Consider the following 11,171-nt stretch of genomic DNA (forward strand, 5'->3'; position numbering starts at 1 on the left):
GCCTGTAATACCAGCACTTTGGGAGGCCAAGGCAGGTGGATCACCTGAAGTCAGGAGTTCAAGATCAGCCTGGCCACCATGGTGAAACCCCGTCTCTACTAAAAATACAAAAGTCCCAGCTACTCAGGAGACTGAGGCATGAGAATTGCTTGAACCTGCGAGGTGGAGGTTGCAGTGAGCCGAGATAGCACCACTACACTCCAGCCTGGGCAACAGATCAAGAATCTGTCTCAAAAAAAAAAGAGAGAACTAAAGAGGAGAAGGAGCTTTTTAAGGCTACACAGCTGGTAATGGCTGGAGCAGGGCTTTCTTCCTCCCAAGCTTCCCACCATGTGATGCCCAGCAGCCGGCTCTCATGAGTATGGGAGAGAGAGAGATTGCACTCGCCATCATGAGCAGCCTGGCAGAAGGAAGGCCTGGGGAGGCAGTCCCCGCTGACCTCAGCTGCCTCCCATCCAGGACTCCCTGGGGGGAAACAGCCGCACAGTGATGATCGCTCACATCAGCCCTGCGAGCAGTGCCTTTGAGGAGTCCCGGAACACCCTGACCTACGCCGGCCGGGCCAAGAACATTAAGACTAGGGTGAGGGCTCCTGGACCGTCCACCAGGACACACCTTCCTGGGCTGAGATTCAAGCCCCTGGGCTGATCCCTGCCACCCCACCCCACTCTCTGGAACCAGCCACTGCTGCACTGGCCTCATTCCTCAGTTCTGTCACCTATACGCTTTCCCTGCATCTCCAAACCTGCTCCTCTGCCTGGAAGCCCACAGCTCCCAAGGGTCCCCGCTTCCTCCATTTCCAGGTCTGTGCTCCCCCTGCCTCACCCTGTCTTCTTGCATTTCCAAAGCGCCTCTTCAGGACGGTTATCACAGGAGGCCGGCTTCACTGAGCACCTGCTCTGAGCCCTTTCACATGCTGTCTTCTTTGATCCTCAAAACCAAGCAGGTGTTACTGCTGTTCCCATTATACGGATTAGAACAGCAAGGCTTAAGGAAGTCAGGCGACTTCCCAGCTGGCCAGTGATGGCGCTGAGGATGGAAACTAGATCTGCCCTGTTTCCAAGTCCATGTCCTCACCCATCTGTAAGCACGTGGGAACACTTGCCATCCACTTAGAAACCGATTTCCGCCCGTTTGTGTGCGGAGGAGAGGGAATAGATAAATGCAGAGCATGCAGGGAACATTCTCCTGACCTCTAACACTTGCCAGCTTCTGTCCTAGAAGCTTTAAGTGTTATTCCAGCCCCTCAATGGGGGACGGGAGACACATTCTTGAAACAGCTCACTGATGGTTCAGAATGTTATGAATAGCAGGTAAATGATGCCAATGGTAGATGCTGGGGCAAGTCAGGGACAGGAGGCAGGGGTGGGATGGTGGGGTCGAGTGGAACTCTCTGGAGACTGTGAGTGGGACCCTGAAGGCTGGGAGGACATTCTAGAAGGGTAAGAGCAGGGAGGACAGAGGTTCCAAAGGCAGGAAGGGGCTGGCATCCGTGGTGGGCATGGAAGAACAGGACGGGTTTTCGACAGGAGCAGGATGTTGGTGCAGGGGCAATGAGCCCAGAGAAAATCAGAGAGATGGGGGTGGAGGAATGAGGACATCCTCCATAGGCAGTAGGCAGCCACTGAAGGTTGATGGGATCTAGCAGTGAGTGGGGCAGGAGGTTGTGAAAGTGGAGGAAACAAGGCCATTACTGTCACCCAGAAAGACTGGCAGAGGCAGGGGAAGAAACACCCCACAGGCGGCCTCAGTGAGTGCACAGGGGCGAGGCCGGGACCTGGGGTGACTGCACCCCGCCTTGGCTCCACACTGTGCTCCCTGCAGGTGAAACAGAACCTGCTGAGCGTCAGCTACCACATCGCCCAGTACACCAGCATCATCGCCGACCTGCGAGGCGAGATCCAGAGACTCAAGTGCAAGATTGACCAGCAGGCTGGGCGGGGCCAGGCCCGGGGCCGGCAGGAACGGGGTGACATTCGCCACATCCAAGGTGCGCCTGCGGGTCTGTATGAGTGGCAGCCCCCTCCAGGCAGACTCACGTTGCTCTGGGATCAAGCCGTGTTGGGTTCAAGTCCAGACTCAGGCTCTTTCTGGCTGGGTGGTTGGCTAGGCACTCACCAGCTCTGAGCTTCCTAGCCTTCCACTATAAAATGGGGTTGTGATCTCTGCTTCAGACAGTTGCCAGAGATCACAGCCTATTTTACAACCCCACCTTGGAAGAGTAGGTGGGATCCCGAGACGGAGAGGCACATGAGCACTGAGCTGCGCAGCGCATGCACTGGGGGCTGCGGTGTAGGGCTGAAGGGGCACCCACGCACCACCGGAATGGGCTTCGTTTCCTTGTAAACCTGCATATTTGCTATGATGGTTTTCCAACAGACACTAATGCTTCTTTAAAAAAAAATACTAATATAAAGAAAGAAGCAGACAGTAAACCTTTTTTTTTTGAGACAGAGTCTTGCTCTGTCGCCCAGACACTGGAGTGCAATGTTGCAATCTAGGCTCACTGCAACCTCCTTCCAGGTTCAAGCAATTCTCCTGCCTCAGCCTCCCGAGTAGCTGGGACTACAGGCAGCCACCACCATACCTGGCTAATTTTTGTATTTTTAGTAGAGACAGGTTTTCACCATGTTGGTCAAGCTGATCTCCAACTCCCAACCTCAGGTGATCTGCCCACCTGGGCCTCTCGAAGTGCTGGGATTACAGGCATGAAATACCGTGTTTGGCCACAGACAGTAAAGTTTCTAAGGGCACCTTTTTGTAGTTGGCACAGAGGTGCTATAAGGGTTAGCAGAAAGCCAGTTCAGACCAAGAAGCTCGGAATCACTTTTGGGTGGCAGCTTGAAGAGTCAATGTGGGAGTGGGGTGTGGGCGGATGTAGTCATCTAGGGGTTCTTCCTGGAGGAAGAAGTTGGCCAGAAAGTGGGAGCTGTGAGTAGGGAAGAAAGGGAGGGGAGGGCCCCAGGTGTTCCCAGACTTTTCCAGCTGAAACTGCCCTCTCCTCTGACCTCGCCACCCTCACCCACCTGCAGCCGAGGTTCAGCTGCACAGCGGACAGGGTGAGCAGGCCGGCATGGGACAGCTTCGGGAGCAGCTTGTCAGCGCCTTCCAGGAGCAGATGGATGTGCGCAGGCACCTGCTGGAGCTGGAGAACCGCGACATGGAAGTCCAGATTGACACCTCCCGACACCTGCTCACCATTGCCGGGTAAGCCCCCCACCCCAGGACCCTCCAGGTCCCACCCCTGCGCCTGGGACCAGAGGAGCACAAGAGGTGGCTGCACACTGTCCTGCCCCCGACCCCACCCCCAGCCTGAATGCCCTGTCTCTCCGGGTGGGGCTGCGGCAGCTGGAAGCACGAGAAGTCCCGCCGGGCCCTCAAATGGCGGGAGGAGCAGCGGAAGGAGTGTTACAGTAAGGATGACAGCGAGAAGGACTCAGACACAGGCGATGACCAGCCAGACATCCTGGAGCCGCCCGAGGTGGCCGCAGCACGGGAGAGCATCGCAGCCCTGGTGGGGGAGCAGAAGCAGCTTCGCAAGCAGAAGGTGTCCAGGGTTTGGGGACAGGGAGAGTGGGTTTGAGAGGCAAGGTGGAGGGGCCGGGGTCGGGGGTTGCAGTGAGGCCTGGGAGCTCACACCGAAAATCCTGTGTGACGTTGTTAAGTTCTTTAACCTCTCTGTGCGTGACATTCCCCACCTGTAAAATGGGGCAGTCCATGGTGCAGCTCTCATGGGGTTGTTGGGAAGATTACATAAATGCCTGGCACATACCAAGGACTCAAAAAATGGTAGCTAATGTTATCACTAGAGTTTTCCAGACCGGACGCAGTGGCTCATGCCTGTAATCCCAGCACTTTGAGAGGCTGAGATCACAGGCCAGGAGTTCGAGACCAGCCTGACCAACATGGCAAAACCCCCTCTCTACTAAAAATACAAAAAAAATTTGCCTGGAGTGGTGGCTCAAGCCTGTAATCCCAACTACTCAGGTGGCAGAGGAATACGAATCACTTGAACCTGGGAGATGGAAGTTGCAGGGAGCCGGGGGAGCACCACTACACTCCAGCCTGGGTGACAGAGCAAGACCCTGTCTCAAAAAATAATAGATCTGAAAGTACAGTAAAAGAAAAAACAAAACAAACAAAAAAACCACCACCAACAAAAACAATAATAATAATTAGGCTTTTCCCAATAACAGATCTTTGCCTTCTGTTCTGGGACATACCCAGACCAGGGAGGTTTAGGGTATCATGAGCCCTGAGGGCGTCAGATAGGCTGGGGTTGAGCAGTTATCCCCCAGGCTGGTTCCAGGGGTGGGTTGTGGTTAGAGGGGCAAGAAAGTGGACACTGAGGGGCCACCTTGGAGCTGTCCAGGGTTGTAAGGCCAAAGATGCAGCTTCAGCGCGGGCCTCAGCCTGGAGCTCCAGGAGATGCCTGGAGTCCAGGAGCTGGAGGGGAGAGGAAGGTTGGACAGGCGGCTCGGACCCCTCTCCCTGCTGACCTGCGCCTCCTGCAGCTGGCGCTGGAGCAGCGCTGCCGGGAGCTGCGCGCACGGGGCCGGCGCCTGGAGGAGACGCTGCCGCGGCGCATCGGTTCGGAGGAGCAGCGCGAGGTGCTCAGCCTGCTGTGCCGCGTGCACGAGCTGGAGGTGGAGAACACCGAGATGCAGTCGCACGCGCTGCTCCGGGACGGCGCGCTGCGCCACCGCCGCGAGGCCGTGCGCCGCCTGGAGCAGCACCGCAGCCTCTGCGACGAGATCATCCAGGGTCAGCGGCAGATCATCGACGGTAGGGCCCGTGCCCCGCGCATCTGAGCCACCCGCGGGGGGCCCGCGGGCACGCGCTGAGCCCTGCCCCTCCCCCTGCAGACTACAACCTGGCCGTCCCGCAGCGCCTGGAGGAGCTCTATGAAGTGTACCTGCGGGAGCTGGAAGAGGGCAGCCTGGAGCGGGCCACCATTATGGACCAACTGGCCTCCAGGGTCCTGCAGGTGAGTGGGCGCCTGGGCGGCCTGAACATGGGCGCATGCGCGGGGGAGCGGCTGATGACCAAGGCAATGCCTGCAGGCAGCTGGAAGGGACAGGACCCGGCTGGCTGGCACCCCAGGGAGTTGACTTCCTTCCTTCTTACAACTCCCAAAGCCAGACCTCCATCCCTGGGTACTGATCTTCATCCCTTGTCCCCACTCAGGGTCTGAGGGTCAGGGCTGGCCATCTGAGATATCACAAATGGCCCCAGGTGCCCTCCCAGGAGACCAAGCCATCAGGCAGTGCCACTGGGGATGCCTAGTAGACCACAGCTTAACTCCAAGGACCCAAACACAAGCCCACTGCTCTTCTGGGGCTCCCAGGCCATCTTACAGTCCTTGTCACTCTATGAGCCTTTGTTACTCTGTGCTAATCTGGTCCAGGACCAAATCTTCTAACTGTCCACCCTGGCTCCCTCCTCCCCAGGACAGCTCCTTGCCCAAAATTACTCCAGCAGGAACCTCACTGACCCCGGATTCTGACCTGGAGAGTGTGAAGACACTGAGCTCTGATGCCCAGCGCTTGCAGAACAGCACCCTCCCTCCCCTCAGCACAGAGAGGTGAGACGGGGGCCACCTGCCGCAGCCCCATCCTGTGCCCTGTTCCAGAGAGGCCAACCCAGACTAAGGCTAAATGGGAAATATGAGGCAGCAATGAGAGGGAGGAGGGGCCCAGGGCCAGAGCCAGGACTCCTGGGTTCCCTCTCCCTTCACACCAACAGCTTCTCCCCTGGGGCGGGGGTGGGACCTCTGTGAGACAGCCCGGTCTACAGCCACTCGTCTTCCTCTGCCAACTTCAGTGAAGGCCACCACGTGTTCAAGCCTGGTACTGGGGCCTGGCAGGCAAAAAGCTCCTCTGTGCCCACCCCACCTCCCATCCAGCTCAGCAGCCTGGTGACCCAGGAGGTGAGCTCTCAGTACCCCTGATGGCCCCACAAGATCTGCTGCAGGTGGTGCAGGACGTGGGGGTGGACAGTAGCGTTGGGATGGAGCCTTTCCCAAACGGCACCAGCCTGAAGCCCCGCTGTCTCTCCCAAGTGTGGCATGGGGTCCCTGCTGTGTTCTAGAGTTTCCTCCCCCCAATCACCCCATCCCACAGGTCCCCGCTCAGGACTGCCTGGGCAGCTGGAGCAACTCTTCGCCGGACAGCAGCGACAACCTGTCAGAGATCCCCTTGTCCCGCAAAGGTGTGTGTGCCCTCCGCTGCCCCAGCCACTCCACCTGGCCTTGTCTAAACTCTTCAGATCACCCAGCCCAGAGCCCTTTCCTGCCCTCTGCACTGCCAAGTGCAACCATGCATTGGGTGCTGCACATTCTGTAGGTCAGCATTGCCCCTGAGGATGAGTCAGTCAAGGACACTTAGAGAGATGGGGGCAAAATCAGAAATCAGAAAAGAGACATGTGGCATGGAGAATTGTGCCCTTCCCGCTCAGTAATCACTGTAATAGCAAATATTGATTCACTCTCTACCCCCTGGATAATGTGGGTTGAACCCATTTTCTCCAATCCTGGAAATAACCTGATGTCATTAGTCTTACCATCCCCCATTTACAGATGAAAGCGAGGCTCAGGAACCGGCCCAAGTTTCTTACATAGCAAACCCCTGGCAGTGCTGGGTTTGAAACCCAGGCGATCTGGCTCCGACCCATGTCTGCCCTGTCAGAGGAGGGTGTTGAGAGGTGGCCTTGATCTCGGGTTGTGTTTCTTGTGTCCCGCTGCAGAGAGGAAGGAGATCCTGACTGGCACCAAGTGCATCTCGGTGAAAGCTGCCCGGCGGCGCTCACGGGCTCTGGGCACCAGGGGACGACCCCTCCTGGTGCCCGTGACAGAGCGCAGCAGCCTGTCCCTGCACTCTCTGAGCAAGGGTGACGACGCGCAGCCACCAGGCCCACTGGCCTGCAAGCGTCCACCGAGCCCCACGCTGCAGCACGCTGCCAGTGAGGATAACCTTTCCAGCAGCACGGGCGAGGCCCCATCCCGGGCGATCGGGCATCATGGGGATGGCCCCGGGCCCTGGCTGCGTGGCCAGAAGAAAAGTCTGGGGAAGAAAAGGGAGGACTCGCTGGAGGCAAAAAGAAGGAAGCGAAGGTCTCGATCCTTTGAGGTCACTGGGCAAGGGGTGAGTGGGGGCACAGGGGCAGGTGTCTAGGCACCCCCATAGCAGCTAAGGCCCAAAGGCCGGGTTTCACCAGAGGCTCCAGGGCATCTCTAGCCTACAGCACTATGAGAGGCACTACCCTTCACAGATCCTCTGTCCCCAGCCTGGCGTAGAAGCTGGGACAGATCCCGGTAGCAGATCCCTGTGCTGCTCTCCGCCTCACCCCATTGTTCAACCATCACAGCTCTCCCGTCCCAAGACACACCTCCTGGGGCCCCATCAGGCAGAACACACCTCGGACCACAGGATGCCAGCATGCAGGCACCCAGCCCCTGGCCTCCGGCACCTGGGAAAGGTCACACTACCTTTGGCCAAAGTCAAACTCCCTCCAAGCCAGAACACGGGTCAGTATCAGCACGGAGGGGAGGAGGAGGGGAAGCCTCTGCCAGCCCAGGGAGCAGAGACAACAAGTTGCCCTCCCTGCACCTCTGGCTGCCCCTTGCTGGAAGCATGGTTCTAGCAGAATACTCATGGGACTGGCATTTTGGGGTTGTGCCCCTAGAGCGTTCGAGGCCACTGGGTGATGGAGGAGGAGTCGGGGAGGCGTTCCGAAACCACCCATCCTACCCCTTTCCCTGTTGCAGGCCCCGGAGACTCCTCACCCCTGGCTGCTCCCCCCAACCCAGCTGGTGGTTCTCAGAGGACTACCCGTGGGCCTCGCCTGCTCCACAGCGTAAGCACCCATGGCAAAGATGGATGCTCCCGGCATAACTGAGGGGCCCTGCCTGGAACCGGCTCTGTCACCTCCCAAGACTGAATGGGGGCTAGCAGGGCATGGGAGGTGGCGGCTGGGCAGATGGGGATGGCCAGGAGGATGAGCACGAGCTCAGGATCTCAGCAGGCCAGGGCTCCTGAGACCCAGGAACTGGGGTGTCTGTCCAACCCTCCCATGCTTTCAGTGCCACCAGGGAAAAGAGGTGAGGCCAGGGTACATGGTCGGGAATGCTGGGCTCCCTGGCCTCCCAGCCCTGGACAGAATGCTATTGCCAAAACCCAGCACAGACCAGAGGCCACCCTCGGCCTTGGAAATGGGGGAAAGCAGCTAGCATGAGATGGGGCTCCTGGCCCATGTCTGGTGCACGGGCATCCTGGATGGTTGGGGAGGTGCCGACAGGCACGTCACGCATGACAATTGGGGATGTGGGTGGGGAGGGAATCTGGTTTTATACTTGGCAGTGGCTTTTTCTCCCCCTTCCTTTTTAACAATAAAATCCTGTTTGGGCCTTGATGGTTGTGTTGGAAACTCAACCTTGTCTGGAATGCGGGGTGGTCACGACTGATTAAGATTGAACCAGCTGGGCGCGGTGGTTCACGCCTGTAATCTCAGCACTTTGGGAGGCCAAGGCAGGTGGATCACAAGGTCATGAGGTCGAGACCATCCTGGCTAACACTGTGAAACACCCTCTCTACTAAAAATACAAAAAATTAGCTGGGCGTGGTGTCAGGTGCCTATCATCCCAGCTACTTAGGAGGCTGAGGCAGGAGAATCTCTTGAACCTCGGAGGTGAAGGTTGCAGTGAGCTGAGATCACACCACTGCACTCCAGCCTGGGCGACAGGACGCCATCCCCCTCCTCCCTGTCCCCATCTCTCCCTGGCTCACTCACTGTGTAGCACAACCCTACAAATACCTGGTGGAGAGGGTTTTTTCTCTAGATCTTAAGGCCTCTCCCCAGGGTGGGGCTAGCAAGGTCCATTATGCCCCATCCCACAGGACTTCACACCTGCCCAGCCACCCTCCCAGGAGAGGTCAGGGTCTGGGGTGGCCCAGGTGCCAGAAAGCCTCACAACCCGGATGAGGGGGTTGCCCCTCGAGGTCAGGGCTCAGAAACTGCCAAGTCCTTCAGCTTCAAGGTGAGGAAACTCCCGCAAGGGGAACGCGGTGCTCCTCGACTCCCAGGCAGGTGGGTTGCTGTGACCACGTGGATGCTTTTACCTGCCCTGGTTCTGTGTCTGGGCTGGAGAAAAGCCCAACAAAGGGCAGTGAAGCCCCTAAACCCCCTGACTGTGGGGCCCTCCGGGTGGTTTTTACCCAGAAACTGAGTGGTTCAATCATCCCCTTACCACTCTGAGCATCGGTTTATTCGGGACAGAGAACATTCCTTCAAGTCAGCTGTGAAATCAGCTCTTGAAACCAGCCATCTTGCCTACCACATCTCACCTGGACGCCACTCTGGCCCGAAGGCAGCCGCACCTGGCCATCCATGGGACCTGCACCTGGTCATCCAGGGGAGCAGCCTTGTTGTCACCTCCACGTTCGCCTCGCCCTTCCCAGACCCACAGGGACCACCTAAGCCAGGCCTTTATTCCCCGACCCCGAGGCTACTTGGGGGTCCGGATAAGGGTATGGTACACGGGTTTGACAATAAGGTGCAGGTGCAGGGCGTTCTCCACTAGGTACTCCGAGTTGCGCCGCTGCAGGTCGGCGTGCGCTAGGAAGTCGCCAGCTTCCTCGCTGCTCTGGTGGAAGCTGTAGGCGTGGCGGACCACCAGGCGGCCCTGCTGGCGAGCCCCCACCAGCACGGTCTTCTGGAAGCTCACGCCCGCCGCGTCGCCGCCGCTGCTGGCCGGCGTCACCACCAGCCGCGGTCGGCCGTCCTCGGGGCGCGCGGCGGGCAGCGCTGTGCCCGCGGCGTCGGCGTAAACGGGGCGCAGGCTGACGGGCAGCCAGCGCGGCGAGAAGAGCACGTTCCAGGTGACCCGGCGGCCCGCGTCGTGGCCGCTCGGGCCCAGCTGCGTCTGGAAGCTGGTGCTGCGGTCGTCGCGGGCGGGGTTGTTGATGACCCACGGGGCGCCCCAGGCGGGCGCGAGGTAGTTGCGGGGCAGGAAGGCGCTGCCGTTGACGTCGAAGAACTTGGCGTAGTGCAGCGGCGACGCGGCGTGGAACTGGTAGGCCTGCAGCAGGAGGTCGGCCACCGCCGGGCCGTGGCGCGCCAGGGCGGCTGAGCGTGCCTGCAGCTGGAACAGCTGTGCCGGGGGGATCATCGGGTAGCGGATGGCGCGCAGCGCTCGCTCGGCCACGGCGGGGGGCGGCCGCGCGCGCCCCAGCCAGGCCTCCAGCGCGTGGAACAGCTCCAGCTCGTCCTGCAGCACCAGGTCCGAGCGCTGCAGGAGCTGCCACAGCAGCTCGGGGCTCACGGCGCCCCACTCGGCGCTGGCCGCCACGGCCGACAGGTTCCAGGCGAGGAACTGCAGGCAGCTCTCGCGCAGGGCCTCGTCCCCGGTGCCCACGGCGTAGTGGTACCAGCCCACCGCCGGGCCCACGCCGCCCGCCAGGTGCGCGCGCATGTAGTCGGCCACGCCGCGCTGTAGGGAGGCCACGCCGTACTTGGTGGCCAGCCGGTGCAGGGGGATGGCCTGGGCCAGCAGCACAGTCAGCTCCCCGCAGTACAGGTACCTGCGGGAGAGACAGAGAGGTGGGGCGGGGTCAGGGCGGCACGCACCTCCCAGTACAGCTTTTTCTGAGTCCACAGGGGACCCGGCCTGCAGTTGGAGCTTCGTGGTCCGGGTGCAAACACAGTGGAAGCCCCACCCTAAGGCTTCCCGTGTTTTCCTTTCAGGGACCCTTCCAGGCCATTCTTTCTTTACAGGCCCTTCTTTCCCTTTCTGCTGTGATGGAGGAATTGCCGCATTGACTGCCTCTATTAGGCGAGCAGCTCTAGACTGGAACAAAAGGGACGTGGCTCCTGCCATTAGGGTTTACAGTCTGGACAGGATCCATGACCTGCCTCCTCCTTGCCGAGAGTGTGGGCAAGCCACTTAACTTCAATGACCCTTAGGCTAATCAATCCTCTAGGAAAAAGGGGAGTGGTACACACCCCTCAGGGTCATTGTGAAAACCAGAAGAGAATAATCTTGCTACCGGCCAGGTGGGAGTCAGTGGCTCACACCTGGAATCCCAGCACTTTAAACAGTCAAGATGGGAGGATTGCTTGAGGCCAGGAGTTCAAGACCAGCTTGGGCAACATAGCAAGACCCTATCTCTTAAAAA

The 11,171-nt window shown here is 59.3% G+C and overlaps 2 protein-coding genes across 3 annotated transcripts in view; one reads left to right on the forward strand and one right to left on the reverse strand.

Moving 5' to 3' along the window:
• The window catches only part of KIF19 (kinesin family member 19), a 29,139-nt gene extending 20,730 nt beyond the window's left edge, over positions 1–8,409 (forward strand). Inside the window, exons 9-20 of one of the 2 annotated variants that reach the window (XM_017535626.2) lie at positions 460–582; positions 1,825–1,990; positions 3,033–3,207; positions 3,349–3,547; positions 4,515–4,785; positions 4,866–4,987; positions 5,451–5,584; positions 5,824–5,929; positions 6,123–6,210; positions 6,745–7,142; positions 7,366–7,525; positions 7,766–8,409. In XM_017535626.2, coding sequence (XP_017391115.1) covers positions 460–582; positions 1,825–1,990; positions 3,033–3,207; positions 3,349–3,547; positions 4,515–4,785; positions 4,866–4,987; positions 5,451–5,584; positions 5,824–5,929; positions 6,123–6,210; positions 6,745–7,142; positions 7,366–7,525; positions 7,766–7,896 — 2,073 coding nt within the window. In that variant the 3' untranslated portion in view covers positions 7,897–8,409. The remainder of the gene's footprint in view (positions 1–459; positions 583–1,824; positions 1,991–3,032; positions 3,208–3,348; positions 3,548–4,514; positions 4,786–4,865; positions 4,988–5,450; positions 5,585–5,823; positions 5,930–6,122; positions 6,211–6,744; positions 7,143–7,365; positions 7,526–7,765) is intronic. The other variant, XM_037740998.1, reaches the window with a different exon arrangement.
• Positions 8,410–9,240: 831 nt separating this feature from the next.
• The window catches only part of BTBD17 (BTB domain containing 17), a 6,858-nt gene continuing 4,927 nt past the window's right edge, over positions 9,241–11,171 (reverse strand). The window contains exon 4 of the mRNA XM_037740999.1: positions 9,241–10,577. Coding sequence (XP_037596927.1) covers positions 9,503–10,577 — 1,075 coding nt within the window. The 3' untranslated portion in view covers positions 9,241–9,502. The remainder of the gene's footprint in view (positions 10,578–11,171) is intronic.

The sequence above is a fragment of the Cebus imitator genome, unplaced genomic scaffold, assembly GCF_001604975.1.
Source record: "Cebus imitator isolate Cc_AM_T3 unplaced genomic scaffold, Cebus_imitator-1.0 Scaffold93, whole genome shotgun sequence".
Classification (NCBI taxonomy): Eukaryota; Metazoa; Chordata; class Mammalia; order Primates; family Cebidae; genus Cebus; species Cebus imitator.